This window comes from Enhydra lutris, unplaced genomic scaffold (assembly GCF_002288905.1).
Source record: "Enhydra lutris kenyoni isolate GAN:26980312 unplaced genomic scaffold, ASM228890v2 scaffoldscaffold4, whole genome shotgun sequence".
Classification (NCBI taxonomy): Eukaryota; Metazoa; Chordata; class Mammalia; order Carnivora; family Mustelidae; genus Enhydra; species Enhydra lutris.
Genome location: NW_019154088.1, coordinates 59,188,480 through 59,208,718, shown reverse-complemented (window position 1 = coordinate 59,208,718; position 20,239 = coordinate 59,188,480). Strand labels below are relative to the sequence as shown.

Genomic DNA, 20,239 nt, shown 5'->3' with positions numbered 1-20,239 from the left:
TTTATTTTATTTTTTATTTTTATTTTTTTTTTAAAGATTTTATTTATTTATTTGACAGAGAGATCACAAGCAGGCAGAGAGGCAGGCAGAGAGAGAGAGGAGGAAGCGGGCTCCCCTAGAGAGCAGAGAGCCCGATGCGGGGCTCGATCCCAGGACCCTGAGATCATGACCTGAGCCGAAGGCAGCGGCTTAACCCACTGAGCCACCCAGGCGCTCCAGGCTGCCCGTATTTTTTAAAAAATATATATGTACTTGGGACACCTGGCTGGCTTAGTTGGTAGAGTATGCAACTCTTGATCTTGGAGTCATGAGTTCAAGCCCCACACTGGATGTAGAAATTGCTAAATTAATAAATAAATGTGACATATACTTACAGAGGCAGTATAATGTAGGCGTTGATACTATGGTCTCTGCAACAAGAATGCTTGAATTCAGAAACCAGTTTTAGTGTATATTAACTGTGCTTGTCTCATCAGGGTAGTGAACATAATCGTACTTATGGAGTTATTATGAGGTTATATCATCATTGTTAAAAATTTTAGCAGTGTAGAAAAGTACTGGGAAGGCAACACATTCCCTATGTACATGTGTGTGTGCACACGGACACTCCAGATATTTGGAATACATTTTATGAACATTATTCTAGAGACCTTTCTGTGCATATATACAGATAGAGTGAGCAGAAACATGCATAGGAATAATTTTATCAAAGAGGGATGGTATAGTGTACATTCTCTAAATAGTATTATATTTAGTTTAACTTGGATTTAATAAATAAATAAATAGGTAATTGCTGAAATTCTGGTGTTTCTTTAGTATAAGGTATTAATTCCCTTTGAATTTAACCTAAAGAAAAGGTGAATGATACTAAGAGGTTGGGGTTTTATTTTGCAGATTTTTAAACTACATTTTTCAGATGTCTTCACAACTGCTTGATACAGGCAGATGTAGGTTTTTCTGGTGAGCAGGTAGCCTTTCGTGTGGTGGCTGGGGGACTCAGACTCCTTTCATTTTTTGGCTCAGCCATCCTGTAGGGCTTTGAAGTCCTCTGCATCCAGCCAGCAGTTGAGTGAAGAGAAGGTAAAGACGTACCCACCACCTCTTGATCACCTGACCCAAACATGACATGATTCACTTCTACTTGCAAAAACTCCTCACTGAGACTGAGGCATCAGTCTTGATGGGAGAACCTGGTCTCTGTTTTTTTTCTTCTGAGATCCTATGATATTTTCTGTCCCAAATCCCAATTTTATCTCACTCCTATGGGCTGCTTCTCATTTCCCAAATTAGCATGGAGATCTTAGAAATATAGTAAGCACTAGCAGCCCTCTTTGCTGAGCTCCTACATTAGTAAGTAAGGGTGTTTACTTCTGAGTTTTTCTGAGGTCACCTACCTTCCTCCTCAGTTGGCTTCTTTCCCAATTTGGGAGTATTAGTAGATTTTATTTTTTTATATTTTCATCATGAAAATAGATGGGCAGAGCTTGGTGGTAGCATTCATGATTAGCCTGTGGGAGTCATCTCAGGTCTAGAGTTGAGATTGACATAAGAGCATTTCCACATAGGAACATTCCTAGTATGTATGTACCTGAAATCCTTTCCTACCTAGAACCTCTAAATATCCAAGATATGTATTGAGGGCATTTTTTTTAAAGTGTTTTTTTGAGTACTATTAGGTTTGTAGAAAAGTTGCAAAGATACTACAGTTTCTGTATACCCTTCATCCAACTTCCCTAATGTTAATGTAACAGTGATACATTTACCAAACTAAGAAATTAATACCGGTATAATACTGTTAACTGAACTATAAAGTTTATTTGGATTTCACCAGCTTTTCCACTAACATCCTTTCTCTGGTCGGTCCATTCATGGATACCACATTGCATTTAGTCATCAAACCTCCTTCTTTCCTCCAACCTGTGATAGTCTCTCAGACTTTGCTTATTTTTCATGACCTTGGAACTTCTGACGAGTATTAACCAGGTATTTGTAGGATGTTCCTGAATGGGTTTGTCTGGTATTTTCTCTTGATTACACTGGGGTGATAGACTTGGGGGGAAGAATACCACAGAAGTGAAGTGTCCTTCCCATGTCACACCAGGGGGCAGGTGACATCAACATGACTTACCGACTTATTGTTGGTGATGTTAACCTCCATCAGTTGGTTAAGGCAACGTCTTCCAGGTTTCCCTACTTGAAATTATTATCTTTTACTCTTTCCCTACTCTGTTTTTTGAAGCAGGTTAATTAAGTTCAGTCTGTACTGGAGGGGAGAAGAATTAAGCTCTACCTCCTAGCAAGTATAGCTGCTTAAATTACTTGAAATTCTTCCCTCATTTATTTAATTATATAGCCATTTATTTTTATCCGTGTGGATTCATGGGTATTTATTTTATTCTTTGGCTCTTGTATCTTATTTTTTTTTTTTAAACATTACTTTACTTTCTGGCACTATTTGGTGCTCTTGGCTCATCTGTATTTTCCCTGTCCCAGACCTAGAATCAGCCATTTGTTCAAGGAGCTCCAAGGGTATTTTAAATAGGTTAGAGCTCAAGCTTTTCTGATTAGTACCTAACTAAAAGATAAGAATCTTGGAGAAGTTCACTGAAGCTTATACAGTAGTGAAGCTCTGTTGTCTTCTAAAACACATGGAAGTTTATTTGCTCTTTAGAAGTGTATTTTTCATTATAAAATGAAAAAAATCTTAAAAAGCACCGATTCAATTTGATATAAAGTTTATTCAGAATTGAGAATTATGTTTGATACTTGTGTTCATGAAATTTTACGTATTGATTCATTTTTTAAAAAGTTTTAATATAAGAGTGAGACTGCTTATACCTGTTCTAAAAGCTATAAGAATTGTAAATTTTTAAATGTGAATGTAAAATGAAATTAAATGAATGTAAATCACATGAAAATTAATTAGAAAAAAGGAAATACCATTTGTTGCTTATTTTCTTACTGTCAAGAATTGTGCCCTCTGTATACTTCTCCTCTGTGTTCCTGGATCCTATGATTACCTCTGTCCTTGTGCTTATCTCCCTATATTATAATTCTTTACTGTTCTGTCTCCTAACTTCTTGAAGATAGCAAATTTGTTTTCATCTGAATCTCTAGCATTTACCGTCATACTTGGCCATAATAGGCACTGAATATTGACTGTCCATTTTTATCTCTACTTTATTTTTTTTCTTTTCTTAAAGATTTTATTTTATTTATTTGACAGAGATCACAAGCAGGCAGAGAGGCAGGCAGAGGGAGAGGGGGAAGCAGGCTCCCCGCTGAGCAGAGAGCCCAATGAGAGGCTCGATCCCAGGACCCTGAGATCATGACCCAAGCTAAAGACAGAGGCCCAACCCACTGAGCCACCCAGGCGCTCCCCTACTTTATTTTTTTAATAATTAATTTATTTTTCTCTACACCGAGTGTGGGGCTTGAATCCATGACCCTGAGATCAAGAGCTTCCTGCTCTTCAGTGGAGCCAGCCAGGCACCCCTTTATCCCTGCTTTATAGATGGGGAAACTGAGACTTAGAGAGTTTAGGTAATTTGTACAGTGATGACTTTGCTAGTTTGTGGTAGAATAACAACTTGAAATTAGGATGTTTGATTCTTTTTTTTTTTTTAATTTTATTTATTTATTTGACAGAGAGAGGTCACAAGTAGGCAGAGAGGCAGGCAGAGAGAGAGGGGGAAGCAGGCTCCCTGCTGAGCAGAGAGCCCGATGTGGGGCTCGATCCCAGGACCCTGAGATCATGACCTGAGCTGAAGGCAGAGGCTTAATCCACTGAGCCACCCAGGCGCCCCAGGATGTTTGATTCTTAAACCTATTGTTTTTTCTATTGTACCACACTGACAATTTTTTGATAAGCTGAAAATACTTCACTGCATTCTTTTCTTTTCTTTTTTAACAATTTATTTACTTATTTGAGAGAGAGAGAAAATGGGAAGAGGGGCAGAGGGAGAGGGAAAGAATCTTAAGCAGACTCCTGGCTAAGCATAGAGCATGATGCAGGGCTTGTTCTCATGCCTGAACCAAAGTCAAGAGTCAGACACTTAACTGACTCTACCCAGGTGTCCCAATGCATTATTTTCAAATTGACAATCTCTGAAAGTATTCAGAAGAAACTGGTAACATTTGTTGCTTTCTGGGAGAAGAAAGGGGCTTGAGGAACCTTTTGGAACCTTTTGAATTTTGAACCATACAACTATTTAGGATATTAAAAAAATGCATTTTTTTTCTAAAGGTTTTATTTATTTATTTGACAGAGATCACAAGTAGGCAGAGAGGCAGGCAGAGAGAGAGGAAGGTAAGCAGGCTCCCTGCTGAGCAGAGATCCTGATGCGGAGCTCCATCCCAGGACCCTGGGATCATGACCTGAGCTGAAGGCAGAGGCTTTAACCCATTGAGCCACCAAGGCGTCCCTAAAAAAATGCATTTTTAAAATACACAGGAGCACCTGGGTGGCTCAGTCAGTTAAGCGTCTGACTCTTGATTTCAGATCAGGTCTTGATCTCAGGTTTGTGAGTTCAAACCCCACATTGGGCTGCTCACTGGGCGTGTAGCCCACTTTAAGAAGGAAAGGAAGGGGGGCACCTGGGTGGCTCAGTGGTTTAAAGCCTCTGCCTTCGGCTCAGGTCATGATCTCAGCGTCCTGGGATCCAGCCCCGCATTGGGCTCTCTGCTCAGCAGGGAGCCTGCTTCCTCCTCTCTCTCTCTCTCTCTGCCTGCCTCTCTGCCTACTTGTGATCTCTGTCTGTCAAATGAATAAATAAAATCTTTTTTTTTTTTTAAGATTTTATTTATTTATTTGACAGAGATCGCAAGTAGACGGAGAGGCAGGCAGAGAGAGAGAGAGAGGGAAGCAGGCACCCTGCTGAGCAGAGAGCCCGACGCGGGACTCGATCCCAGGACCCTGAGATCATGACCTGAGCCAAAGGCAGCGGCTTAATCCACTGAGCCACCCAGGTGCCCCTAAATAAAATCTTTAAAAAAAAAAAAAAAAGAAGGAAAGGAAGGGAAAGGAGAGGAAGGGAAGGGAAAGGGAAGGAATCGGAGAAGAAGGGAAGGAAGGAAGGCAGGAGGAAGGGAGGAAAAGGAAAAAAGGGAAGAAAGAAAGAAAAAAAAACCCCAGAAACTCACCAGATAGTGTTTAAGTTTGTTTGTTTTTTTTTAAAGATTTTATTCATTTATTTGACAGACAGAGATCACAAGTAGGCAGAGAGGCAGGCAGAGAGAGGGAGAAGCAGGCTCCCCACTGGGCAGAGAGCCCAATGTGGGGCTCCATCCCAGGACCCTGGGATCATGACCTGAGCCAATGGCAGAGGCTTTAACCCACTGAGCCACCCAGGCGCCCCTAACGTTAAGTTTTAAAACATTGTATCATTTCAATGGTTTGTGTTTTTATCTTGTTGATTTCCTTTGTGTTTCTTATTTTTTCCCTTTTATTTTTGAACAAAAAATACGGAGTGTGGCGGGGGAGAGGATAGATAGATGTTCTAAAGGGAATGAAAGTCAAATCCCTCCTTTCAGTATGAATGAAATTTGACTTTTTAAAGTATGTTATCTGAGCTTTGCGCAGTGGCAGTATCGTAGCCAATGAGGTTTATCCGAGGCGCGATTATTGCTAATTAAAGTATGTTACCTAAATCTTTCCTTGTAGGAGCCTCTTACATAAAGTGAATATTTGGTGATATACACAAAACTTTATTTGATTATCTTCAATTAGTTAGAGAGGCTCTGACTGTATTAACAAAAACTCTGCTGCAAACTGACTTAAATAGAAAATGTGGAATCTCATTAACATGGAATAGAAGTTCTTTCCATCAGTTGGATTGGGTCCACTTTAGAATTAGTGTTCCACATATGAATGAATTGTAGTTAGGAGAATACATGCATGGGTTGGCAGGAATATAAGGGTTCTGAACCAATTACTGGTTTAAAAAGAATGGAATTACTGTGATTGATTTAGGCTAATCAGGATCTGCTCCTGGAGCTAGGGTCAAGTCTTGAAACCATGCTGATGGCCACATGGAGGAGGGAGAGGGGGATGAGTTGGAGGGGTTCCATCATACTGTCCACGAGAGCTCCTTAATTGCTCTTCAAATAATATATGATACATAACTGATTCCCCTCACCCTAATAATAACTTTTGAGCAGTGTAATTGTTTATGCTGGCCGATGGGTGCATGGTGGTTTCTTTTACTATTCTCTACTCCATATAAATTCCATAATTAAAAAGTTTGAAAAGAGGGACAGGAAAAAAGAAAGAATAAGTGATGTTTGCTTACAGTAACCTTTTTCTAGGCCAGTGTATGTTTTTTTTTTTTTTTTTTCCAATCATCCTGCACTCTTTCCTTCTCCTCTGCTTATCTGTAGGGTTAACATGTAATTCGCCCTCTCAAAGGCTAATAGGCATATTCCTTAATTATAGTTGACATTAATGCTTCAGGACTTACATAAAAGAGCAGAAGCATAGTATTAGCGTGAACACAGGTTCACAGGTTTTGAAGAGACAACTTGGGTTTCAAACCACAGTCCCCCCTTTTCCTCCCCTTAGTAACTGTGAGAACATTGACCAGTTACTTAGTCCCTCTGAGCTTCAATTTCTGCCATAAAATGGGGATAATCCTATCTTATAGGGTTAAATGATTATGATAAAAAAGCAACTAGATATAAGTTGGTAGCCCATAGGCTAGCATCTGTTGAACTCCAATTATGATTATTTTCTTCTCTGTGAGGCTCAGGTATCCTAGCCCAATTTGATAAATGTGGGCATAGCATTGTTGTAAATTATAGGTGTGGATTGTAAAGTTATTAACGTCCATTCCTGAATGCCTTTTCCCATGAAACCTTTTCCCACATTTGGGACATTCGCTGGACGTCTGCATTCCACAGTCATTATAGCTAATTCCTTGTAAGTGAGCAACATTAAGTTTCAGCTGTGGAGAATTAGGTTTTTCTGACTCAAGTCTGATAACTTTTGTCAAGAATACTGGTCCTATACTCAACGTATACTTCACATACAATTGTTACTTTTCAGTAGTAAAAATGTAGTGTATGATGCTAATGCTGGCAGGTCTTGCAGGCATAATGAGCATTCATAGCTGAAAGATAGAAATACATCTTTTTCTAAGGATACTGCCATTTCTGATTTCATGCAAAATAATATGCAGAAGATGTTTAGTATAGTGCCTTTTGTAATCAGTATTTTCTAAATGGGTATAAAATGTATGTTATTTCTCTTTTTGTTTCTTGTTCAAATGGGGGAAAAAGCTATTTCTTCTGTTATGGAGATATTTAAGCTAGTCTGTCCTTCAGATTTCATATTTAAACTTAACCATCTCAGAATCAGAGCAGTACCTAGTTGCAGCAAGGTATGTTTGGGATGTACTTTATTTACAGAAAGAACATTTTACTGGGTATATTTTAATAGGAAATAAAATGAAATAGCATTTCAATTGATAAAAGAACTTAAATCTTACGAAAGCAAAAGCGACAAGAAATTAATACTTATGTTTAGGGATTTTGTTATTAAGTAAACAATTCCTAATTATCTAAGGACAATTATTCAGATAAGAGATTAGTGAGCACTTCCCACCTACTGTATTCCAAGATGACAGTTCATCAGGAATTTAATATTCTCACCACATCAAACTTAACCCAAAATGTTTGTTTTGGGTTGCTTTTCTAAATATCTTCCACTCTCCGCATTATAGTCGGATGGGAGAATCCTGTATTCCAGTAAGAACCACAACAGCAGCTCTGGGGACCTGCTGTTGCCTGATCTGTACTAAGTGGCTCAAGGTGAGATAGTAGTAATTCTTCTACCACTGTTCTCAGAACACCTAGACCCATATTGCAGTTGGTTATAATGGCTAATTATAATTATAATTATAATTATTGAATTCTAACAAGCAGTCTTTTTTAAATGAAGAAAAATTCTTGGGGCGCCTGGGTGGCTCAGTTGTTGGGCGGATGCCTTCGGCTCAGGTCATGAACCTGGGGTCTTGGGATCGAGCCCCTGCTTGTGATCCCTCTCTTGTTGTGTCTCTGTCAAATAAATAAATAAAATCTTTAAAAAAAAAAAAAAGATTCTTTTTAACCACACAAATTACCATAGCTTTAGACTTTCCTAAACTTCCATTATCTGGATTTCTCATCTCATCTCTGTGTCAGCAGAGTACAAACTGCAGTATCTCCCTCGTGTAGGACTCCAGAGACAGTGGTACTAACTTCCCCCTCTTTTGCACATTCCCTTCTCTTTGCTCTGCTCTTCCCTTTTGGCTTATTTTCATTTCTCTTCTCTTTTATATTCTTTAGTACTCTTTTGTGTCCCCCTTTTTTTGCACCCTCTTTCTTTGTGTATCTGTATGTTTGTATGTTGACATAAAAAGGGCTCAGTTCACAATCCTCAGCTCTCCCTAGCCCTGTTAAGTTCTAGAATGCTAACTAAGCTTCCTTTTATGCATCTAACAGGAACAAATAGAGAAAAGATAGAAATTATGGTTAATCTTACTTGTTCTCATCATATGTTTTTGTTGGGTTGAATCATATGAAATTGCCAATATTGTTCTGATCGACAGAAATAGATTTAACTTAATACTTCCCCTAAGCATCCCACAGCCCAAAGCCAAAAGTAGGATTTGGAAACTGGTTGAAGGAGAATTAGATATCCCAGAGGTTCTAGCTTAGCCAGGTAGATCAGAGGGCTGTCATGGTGCTAATACCATTAATCAAAATGGAGAAAATTGTGAAATATATCTTGGTTTTGTTTTTAAAGGGAAGATTTGGTGGGGGAGGAGAGAAACATAAAAGATCACTTTTATTTTGGGGTGTAGTGGGACACATCCAAAAAGAAATGGCCAGTAGATGGTTGGAAATACAGATCTGTAAATGGATGAGATCATTGGCATATAGACGGCACGTGAACATGAATGAAGTCACCCTGTGAGAGTGTAGTGTGGGATGAAAAGAGCCTATGGCTTCTCTTCAGGACTGGAGGTGGATCATGCAAAGAAAACGCAGATAAAGGCTGTGCATAGAAGAAAAAGTATTTATCATCTTGGAATGATTCATTAGCATGTAAAATTAAGAATTAACTACATAGCCTAGGGAGGCTATATTTCAAGTATGACTCACTTGCATATTAATGTGTTAAAACATAAGCTAGAGATTTTCATGTTTCTTTGTAAGAGATCAAATTATTTCACTGTATCTGTGTACTCTGTAAGCTCTATAGCTTGAGGGCTTTGTGAAATATACCTACCTTACCTCTAATACCCTTCTTCCTTTTTGTTTTCTCTCTCTCTCTCCCTTTCCTTCCTTCCTTCCATCCATCCATCCACCCACCCATCCATCCTTTAGTTCTTCTTTCTTGAGAAACTATATTGCATTTGAATAGTGTGTCAAGTGGACAACCACTGTGATTGTTACCATCTCTACAATCTTTTTTTTTAAAAGATAGATTTATGTATTTATTTACTTATTTGACAGAAAGAGAGAGACACAGCAAGAGAGGGAACACAAGCACAGGGAGTAGAAGAGGGAGAAGCAGACTCCCTGCTGAGCAAGGAACCCGATGCAGGGCTTGATCCCAGGACCCTGAGACAATGACAGCTGAAGGCAGACGCTTAGCCGACTGAGCCACCCCGGTGCCCCCATCTCCACAGTCTTGAAGTGTTAAGTTTGCTGTAGCATTCAGTCTGGGGCCTACCCTTCCTGACCCATCAACCCCTAGAATCCTTTGAATTGAAGCCATTCAGGGTACTGTTCCAATATGAAACAGACTCTCCAGGCAATGTAGTGGAGGGAGGGAGTGCTGTACTACTATCCTGCTTGAGTGCATGGTCATAGTCCTACAAATTACTATTAGCTTTAAAGCCACATTAAACTTGATTGTTTAAAATTTCCATCAACCTGACCTTTCATATGCAAAAATCAAAATGAAGCAGTAGAAAAAATTATTTATTTTATAACCTCATATTAATTCTTGGAATATTTCAAGAATGGATAGTTTTTATTTGGAATTTTAAAAGGGTTTCTCCTTGGGGGTATAGGAAATACACTCTTTTTTTTTTTAAGATTTTATTTATTTTTTGACAGAGAGAGAGATCACAAGTAGGCAGGGAGACAGGTCGGGGGTTGAGGGGGTGGGGGGAACAGGTTCCCCGTTGAGCAGAGAGCCCAATGTGGGGCCCAATCCCAGGACCCTGAGATCATGACCTGAGCCGAAGGCCAACGCTTAACCAGCTGAGCCACACAGGTGCCCCTAGGAAGTACACTCTTAAGTAAATACACATTTGAAGAATAATTTGAATAGCTTGTGGTAAAAAAAAAAAAAAAAAAGTTAAATAATATTTTTCTTTACAATATAAAATCTTTCTCTGTAGTTGCTTTCCATGCCCTATTTAAAGTACTGTTAAAGAATCCCATTATTTTACTAATTTCCATGAGCAGAGCTCCCCCTGCAAACACATAACACATGCAATATCCTTTTAGGTTTATTCTGTTTCTCCTAGAACAAGAGCAAGAAAGTTGAATCAATTATTCATTTATTCAACAATTATTTATTGATACTAGATAAGTAAGAAAGAATAAGAACTTCAACAGCAAAATAGGGTTTTTCAAAAATGAGCAAATGCAAAGAAGACATACAAATGCAATGCCATGTTATAAATTCAGAGCAGTTGTGTCTGTAATGTTTCTTTAAATAAAAAACAAACCAGTATGGTAAAATGTTAACATCTGTTAAATCTGAGTATCTGACTGTCTATATTTGGGTGTCTGTTACACTTTTTTCTAAGCTTTGAATATTTGAAATATTTTATAATTAGGCATTTTTAATTTTTAAATTGATAAAACAAGCAATATGATAGGAAGTAACAGGGACTATTTTAGATCGGTTGACTAGGGAGGATCTTTCTAGGCAGGTGACACTGAAGTCTGAGTAACAATACCTAGATCCAAACTCACCCTGCCTCTAATATAATGTTAGTGGTATTGGTAGTGGTAATACTGATAATTTTTATATAACATCTGTTGAATATGTATTTTATTTGCCAGGTGTTGTGCTAAACACATTATTTTAGTTGATTCTTCTAACAACTCTTGAGTTGGTACTCATTTCTTCTTTTAAAGATGAAAAGACAGACGGTTAAAAAGATATCATTAGGGGCGCCTGGGTGGCTCAGTGGGTTAAGCCTCTGCCTTCAGCTCAGGTCATGATCTCAGGGTTCTGGGATCGAGTCCCACATCAGGCTCTCTGCTCACGGGGAGCCTGCTTCCCCCTCTCTCTCTGCCTGCCTCTCTGCCTACTTGTGATCTCTCTCTGTCAAATAAATAAATAAAATCTTAAAAAAAAAAAAGATATCATTAAAGCAACAACAAAAAAACCATTTCATTATAAGAATGAAAAAGTGAATTTGTGAGGTAGACTATTTATTTGGTAAAAGCAAGATAGGAAATTTGTGATAAAGTCACTAGGCATGCAAGTTTTTCTGGCTTTGAACTTGTTCTACCATTAAGGAACTTCTAAGTTCAAGCCCCACCTAGGGTGTAGAGATTCCTTAAAAATTAAAAAAAAAATTTTTTTTTAAAGATTTTATTTATTTGACACAGAGAGAGAAAGCACAAGCAGGGGGAGCGGCGGGCAGAGGGAGAGGGAGAAGCAGGCTGCTGCTGACCTGAGAGACCAATGTGGGACTTGATCCCAGGACCCTGGGATCATGACCTGAGTTGAAGGCAGATGCTTAATCAACACTGAGCCACCCAGGAGCCCCCAAAATGAAATATTTTAAGAGAAAAAAAATGGAGGGCAATATGGTGTGGTGGTGAATAGCACAGTCCTTGCAGCCAGAATGCCTAGGGTCACATTCCAGCTCCATCATTTATAAGTTACTACTGCCTGAGAACCACTTCTCCAGAATTTCATATTGGGAACCCCTATGTATTAGTTTCCTATTTGCTGTAATGGATTACTACAAACTTGGTGGCTTGAAAAAAATACAAATTTATTACAATTCTGAGGGGTCAAAAGTCCAAAATAGGTCTCACTGGGTGAAAATCAAGGTGTTGGCAGGGCTGCATTTCCATCTGGAGAATCTAAATGGGGACGATTCTTTGCCTTTTCCAGTTTCTACAGGCCACCCACTTAAAGACCTTCTTCCCCTAAACCAACAATATATTTTTCTGTGCCCTTCTTCCATAGTAATATCTCTCTCTGACTCGCATCATGTTCTGCCTCCTCCTACTTTTAAGAACAATGGTGATTACACTGGACCCAGCCAGATAATCCGAATAATCTTCCTATTTTAAGATCAACTGATAAGCACAACTCGACACAAAACCCCAATAATCCAATTAAGGTGGGCAGAGGACCTGAGTAGGCATTTTTGCAAAGACATACAGATGGCAAACAGATACAGGAAAAGGTGTTCAGTATCACTCATCATCAGGGATGATCAAAAACCACAATGAGCTATTACCTTAAATCTGCCAGAATGGCCAGATTCAAAAAGACAAAGAATAACAAGTGTTGGTGAGGAGATGGAGAAAAAGGAACCCTCATGCACCCCTTGTGAGAATGTAAATTGGTACAGCCACTGTAGGAAATAGTATGGAAGTTCCTTGAAAAATTAGAAGTATAATATGACCCAGTAATTCTATTACTGGGTATTTATTCGAAGAAAATGAAAACACTTCATTCAAATGAAAACACTTCATTCAAAAAGATACATGCACCCCTATGTTTGTTACAGCATTATTTACAATAGCCAAGATACAGAAGCAATTAAGTGTTCATGGATAAATAAATGGATAAAGAGGTCATGTACACACACACACAGAGGACTATTAGCCACAAAAAAAAAAAAAAAATGAGATCTTGTCATTCATGACAACATGGATGGACCTAGAGGGTATTATGCTAAGTGAAATAGGTCACACAGAGAAAGACAAATACTGTTCGATTTCCCTTAGATGTGGCACTTGAAAAATAAAAAGCTGATACAGACACAAATATACAGAACAAACTCTTGGCTGCCAGAGGGGAGGGATGTGGGGGGGATGGGCAAAATGGATGGAGGGGAGTGGGAAATACAGGCTTCCAGTTATGGAATGAATAAATGATAGAGGTAAAAAGTACAGCATAGGGAATATAGTCAGTGATATTCTGATAGTATTGTATGGTGACAGATGGTAGCTACACTTGTGATGAGAATAATATAACACAGACTTGTGGAATCACTATGTTGTACACCTGAAATTAATGTAACGTGTGTCGACTATACATCAATAATAAAAAAATTTTTTTAAAGATCAAATGATCAGCTACCTCAATTCTTTGCCATGTAACCTAACATTCGCAGGTTCCAAGCGTTAAGGCATAGATATCTTGGGGGACCATTTTTCTGCACATCTGCGTTTAAATTCTTTTGTTTTTTAATGTTAAGTTAGTCACCATACAGTACATCATTAATTTTTGATGTAGTGTTCCAAGATTCATTGTTTACATATAACACCCAGGGCCCTATGCAGTATGTGCCCTCATTAATACCTACCACCCGGCTCACCCATCCACCTGCGTTTAAATTCTAAAAGTTGCCTCAGGCAGCTGGGGCCAGGAGAAGCCAGCATTCTGGCTAATGCTGAGAATTATGAGTTGGACCAAAGGTTGGGTGTAAGCTAAAAGGAACTACTGAGCAGTATATGTACATGTTTTAAAATTCTCTTACTGACATAAGGTATATATGGTAGATTGAGTATTCAAGAGTGATTGAATTAGGGGCGCCTGAGTGGCTCAGTGGGTTAAAGCCTCTGCCTTCGGCTTGGGTCATGGTCCCAGAGTCCGGGGATCGAGCCCCATATCGGGCTTTCTGCTCAGCGGAGAGCCTGCTTCCTCCTCTCTCTCTCTCTGTCTGCCTGCCTCTCTGCCTGATTGTGATCTCTGTCAAATAAATAAATAAAATCTTAATAAAAAGTGATTGAATTAGAGGGATGCAACCAAGTTCTAGTTATATCATGGCAGGGAACGATTAAAATATTAGAATAGACTTTATTTCTGTTATTTTGTGCCAGTCCTCAGAGGAAAGTGTTCTTGACTTGATTATAATTTTGGAGAAGCTTTGCGTTTAATTTTAATTTTTGTATTTTTATTACAGATTTTTACTACGCTTGGATGCTACTCCTGACATGGAGAAGATCGAGGAACAATTTGCTAATCTGAGCATTGTTAAACGTTCCTCGGAAACTAAAGAGCCTACTTATTTGCTTGGTATAGACACATCAAAAGCTGTACAAGCAGAAAAAGAAAACTTGGTTGCTGTTTTATGTTCTAATGGATCAATCAGAATATATGATAAAGAAAGGTTATATGTACTACGAGAATTTAGTGGATATCCTGGACTTCTGAGTGGAGTCCGATTTGCAAGTTCTCATGACAGTGTATATTCATCATGTAGCGATGGCACCGTAAAGTGTTGGGATGCTCGATTAGCCAGTGAAAAACCTGTCCAGCTGTTCAAAGGTTACCCTTCCAATATTTTTATTAGTTTTGATATCAACTGCAATGATCATGTTATTTGTGCTGGTACAGAAAAAGTTGACGATGATGCCTTGTTGGTATTTTGGGACGCAAGACTTAGTTCTCAGGATTTGTCTACTACTAAAGACCCACTTGGAGCATATTCAGAGACTCATAGTGATGATGTCACTCAAGTGTGCTTCCATCCCAACAATCCCAACATGTTAGTCTCAGGTTCAACTGATGGCCTGGTAAATGTATTCGATATTAGTGTGGATAATGAAGAAGATGCACTGATTACAACCTGTAACTCCATTTCATCAGTAAGCTGTATTGGTTGGTCTGGAAAGGATTATAAACAGATTTACTGCATGACACACGATGAAGGATTTTGTTGGTGGGATCTTAATCATCTGAATACTGATGAACCAATTACATGTTTGAACATCCAAGATGTCAGAGAAGTGGTTAATCTGAAAGAAGGTATTTTGGACTATTTAATTGGTGGCCTATATCATGAAAAAATGGACAAATTGTTTGTTGTTGGAGGAACAAACACAGGAATTATTCACTTAATGAGCTGCACTACATCAGGGTTGAGCCATGTGACCACCCTTCACGGAGGGCATGCTGCTACAGTCCGTTCTTTCTCTTGGAATATGCAGGATGATTCTTTGCTAACCGGAGGAGAAGATGCACAGTTGTTACTTTGGAAACCCGGACCAATAGAGAAGACATTTACAAAGAAAGACAGCATGAAAATAGCATCCTCTGTGTCCCAGCGAGTACGAGTTCACAGTAATGATTCTTACAAGAGAAGGAAGAAGCAGTGATGTTATGTTGGGAGTTTACTTGAGAGGTTTTATAGTTGCAAGTAGTTATTTTTGTGTACTACCTGTGATAGCTATGTTTAAAGCTCATATATAAAAACAAGCCAGTTAGCAAACAGTCCTGGAGAAATGTTGAAAATGGTTTAATTCAGGTCTTACATGTATTCTAAAATTATTTTTTTTAAAGCTGCCAGTTGAGTATATAATCAGTGAGTTGAAAGTAAAATTACATTCCTCATTTTTAAAACCCATCTGTTGAGTTAGTAAATGTTGGGTTTAAAGAAATAGCTTTGATAAGGACTTTTTAGAAGTAGATGGCTGGTGTGACTTTAAAAAATCAGGTGGTTTGAGATACGTTTTTTAAGTTTAGTTTTTTTACATTTTAAATCATCTTCATTATTTATAAAACCAAATCAGACTTTTCTGTAGGAGCTCCCACTTGCTTAATACACATAAATTAAGTTGCAGTATTTAAATATAAATATTCTAATGATTCTAAGTAGAACTAAGGATTTTTTTTTTGGAAATAAAATGATTTGCATCTATTTAAAAAAAGATATTTAGTATATATTTGCATCTATCTGGATAGATAGTTTTTTGTTTTGGAGTTTTTTTTTTTAGTAGGCTCCACTCTGAGTATGGAGCCCAGTGTAAGGCTTGAACTCACGACCCTGAGATCGTGCCCTGAGCTGAGATCAAGAGTCAGACGCTTAACTGACTGAGCCACCCTGGCACCCCTATTTGCATCTATATCTTTAAATAGTTAAATGGTAAACAGATATTTCACTGATGAAAAGGAAATTATCTTGTAGAACTTATTTTGAGACTCAAAGGGAATATACAAAAAATGAAAGTATTTATATAGCAGAATGACTTTTTATTTCAAAATATTCTACTATCTTGTGATAAAATTTTCTTTCATAGTGTTTCATCCATAATTTTAAACTTAAGTGCCCATGGGGAGTAGGGGCCATGCAGGAGGTGCTGCTGGGAAAGGACGATGCCATAATTTTGAACTTGAATTTTTGTTTACTGCCAGTTTTTTCATCCTTACTGTTAAATATTTTTCCAAAGAATCTTAATTAAAAAGTTGATCACTTGGGGTGTCTGGTGGCTCAGTTGATTAAGCATCTGACTCTCGATTTTGTATCATGTTACAATCTCAGGGTTATGAGATTGAGCTCCACAATACTCTGTGCTCAGAGGAGCATCTGCTTATCCCTCTCCTTCTGCTTCTCCCTAACTCATGCGTGTGCTCTCTTTCTCTCTCTCAAATAAACAAATAAGCTATTTTTTAAAAACTTGGTCACTCTAAAGGTTTGGTATGTTTTCTTATGTTTAATTACAAATAAAAATATCTTTGTAGATAAGAATATTTATAAAGATGTTTTAAAATGTTTTTATCTTTCGAACTAAAAATATTCTCATGAAAAATACAAACATTATTTTAGAACCTTGTACATTTCTCTTTAAATGTTAATGACTTATCACTGAGACCATAGCACTAGGGGAAAATCATATCGTACAGCACAGTGCAACGTACATGTAGGTTTGATTTACCTTCACTCACTTGAGAGGGAACAATAGTTAAATCACTGTTAAGCATATTCAAAATAAATAATTTTTTTTTTAAGATTTGTTTATTTTAGAGTGAGAGCATGAACAGTAGGAGTAGAAGGGAAAGGAGAAAATCTCTACTGAGCGGGGACCCTGAGGCAGGGCTTGATCTCATGACCCTGAGATCATGACCTGAGCCAAAATCCAGTTGGAGGCTTAACCAACTGAGCCACCCAAGTAAGTGCCCCTCAAAATACGTAATTCTTATTTGAAAAAATTCACCTATCCTTGCTTTTGTTCAAATCATAAACCTGAGGTTAATTCTGAACTTTTTTCTTTTCTCTAATTTAGTCAATCACCAAGACCTATGCCACTCCACCTCCCAGAATCTGTCTGCTGTTCTTTTGCATTTACCACACCCCCCCTCCACTACTGCCTTAGATAAGAGTTTCATCATTTCTCCTAGATTACAGACCCTTTTTTCTAATCTGCTCCAATTCATTCTTCCCACTATTTCTAGGCTGAACATAGGAAACACAGATTTGATAATGCCTCATGCTGCTTAAAATCTTTGGTACATTTTGATCTTTTGATGGAGCACTATGTAAAAATGAAAAACCATGTTTTTAAGATACTTAGGATATGAGATAATGCTGACTATGTAAGTAGAAAAGCTGTATAAAAAGACTTGGAGACACTGCATTTATAAAACAACACAGGAAATGAAACAGTTATCAAAACAGTAAAACTGGGCCTGGGTGGCTCAGTGGGTTGGGCCGCTGCCTTCGGCTCAGGTCGTGATCTCAGGGTCCTGGGATCGAGCCCCGCGTCGGGCTCTCTGCTCTCTAGGGGAGCCTGCTTCCTCCTCTCTCTCTGCCTGCCTCTCTGCCTGCTTGTGATCTCTCTGTCAAATAAATAAATAAAATCTTAAAAAAAAAAAAAAACAGTAAAACTTTGGGGCGCCTGGGTGGCTCAGGGGTTAAAGCCTCTGCCTTTGGCTCAGGTCATGATCTCAGGGTCCTGGGATCGAGCCCCGCATCGGGCTCTCTGCTCGGTGGGGAGCCTGCTTCCCCCACTCTCTCTGCCTGCCTCTCTGCCTACTTGTGATTTCTGTCAAATAAATAAATAAATAAAATCTTTAAAAAAAAAACAAAAACAGTAAAACTTTCAAAAATGTTTAAACTTTAAAAGTAATTAATAGAGGGCACCTGGGTGGGTGGGTAGGTTGGATGTCAGATGCTTGATTGTGACTAGGGCCATGATCTCAGAGGTGTGAGATCAAGCCCTGTGTCAGGCTCCATGCTGAGCGTTCTTTCTCTCCTTCTCCTTCTGCCCCTTCTGTCCTTCTCTCTCCCTCTCTCCCCACCCCCCAAAAAGTAATTAAGAGTTAGAAGATGTAGGTAAGCAAATACCTTTGAAAGTAGACCTCAAAAAGAGAGAAAGTAAAAGAAAAGATTAAAGGCACAGAAGATAAAATAAGGGTCTAATATCAGATTATCAGTTTTTACAATGTGAAAAAAAATGTAAAGGAGGTTGAAGGGATTATTAAAATGAAATAACATTAGACGCTATGCCCAGAACTTCAGTCTTCAGATCGAAAGGCCCAACAGAGTGTCAAGTATAATGAAAAAGATCCACACCAAGGTATAGCACTGTGAAGTGTCAGAACTCCAAGAACAAAGAGAAAATTCTAAAAATTTCCAAAGAAAGGGAGGGGGGGAAGCAATCACTTAGGTATAAGGAAAACCTGTGAATTAGACTCTTCATTAGCAAATCTGGATGACACAAGATGGTGAATCAAAGTTCCAACTTCTGAGGACAATTTCCTGCTATCTGAACTTGTGCTCTCCAAACTCATGAAGCAAATGGCAGTAAATTTTTTTGAGACATCCCTTGCTAAGCAAATATTTCTTACTTGCCTTCTGAAACTGAGGAACTAGATTTATTTCCCTAACAGAATATCCATTGCTAACCACACTCATTGGCCACTAGGAATTTAACAATTTGGATTTCAGGAGATAATTGCTTTTCTCACCTATAATTCTATAGATCAAATTGCCCTAACATGTGAGGTTTAAAACTTTACTTTCTGTTTAGCTTTTGAAAAAGGATACTGGAGGATGTACTCCACAAAGAATAAAGGAGTAAATCAAGGAAGACAAGAGATACTGTGAATCAGGGCACCAACCCAACATAGTGGCAGGATAACAGCTTTGCAGCAGGCCCACAGTATTCAGTCCAGGTTGGAGCAAGAGGACATGAGGGAGGGAGATGTCCAGGGAGAGAAGTGAATTTGACCATTGGAATGTGACCATTGGTCACTGCTTCTGACCATGTGGAAAATGAAATAAGTGCCTTAAACTCACAAATTGAAAGAGACCCTCATATTAAAAATCATTTCAAAAGCTTTTAAGATTAAAAATAAATAAATTCACTTAAAGACCTAGAGTTAAAAGAAAGTTAAAGGATGAAGAAAGGTATACCAACCCACAGAATGGGAGAAAATATTTGCAAATAATACATCAGATAAGAACTTGCATTCAAAACATTTTTTAAAAAAGATTTTATTTATTTATTTGACAGAGATCCCAAGTAGGCAGGGAGGCAGGCAGAGAGAGAGCGGGAGAAGCAAGCTCCCCGCCGAGCAGAGAGCCCGATGTGGGGCTTGATCCTAGGACCCTGAGACCATGACCTGAGCCGAAGGCAGAGGCTTTAACCCACTGAGCCACCCAGGCACCCCTAAAAACATATTTTTTAAAATGTTACCACTCAGTAATAAGAGAAAGCAATTTTTGAGATGGTCAAGGATCTGAATAGATATTTCTCCAAAGAAGATAGAGAAAAAAGATGCTCAATGTTATCAGTCATCAGGAAAATGCAAACCAAAGCCATGATGAGATACCACTTCACACACACTGGGATGGCTATTAAAAAAAAAAAAAAAAAATCTTGGTGAGGTTGGAAATTGGAAGTTTTATACACTGCTCTGCTGTTAAGAATGTAAAATAGCATAGCTACAGTCTGGCAATTCCTCTAACAGTTGCTGTTTGACCCAGCGGTTCCAAATTAGGTATATGCTGAAGAGAATTGAAAGCGTAAGTCCATATAAAAAATTGTACATGAGTGCTCATAATGGCATTATTCATAATAGCCAAAAGGTGGGAACAATAAAATAATCATCAATTGTTGGAGGGGTAGATTATGGTATATTCAAACAATGGAATATTATTCAGCCATAAGAAGAAAGGAAGTGCTAATTCATGCTACAACTCAGATTAATCTTGAAAGCATACTAAGTAAAAATAGCCACAAAAGACTGCCCTGTATGATC

The 20,239-nt window shown here is 38.4% G+C and overlaps 1 protein-coding gene across 2 annotated transcripts in view; it reads left to right on the top strand.

The window, feature by feature from the left end:
- Positions 1 to 15,867, top strand: part of LOC111161772 (WD repeat domain 89) — a 28,066-nt gene extending 12,199 nt beyond the window's left edge. For both annotated transcript variants that reach the window (XM_022525713.1, XM_022525722.1), the window contains exon 2: positions 14,160 to 15,867. In XM_022525713.1, coding sequence (XP_022381421.1) covers positions 14,160 to 15,354 — 1,195 coding nt within the window. In that variant the 3' untranslated portion in view covers positions 15,355 to 15,867. The remainder of the gene's footprint in view (positions 1 to 14,159) is intronic.
- The last annotated feature ends 4,372 nt before the right edge of the window (positions 15,868 to 20,239 follow it).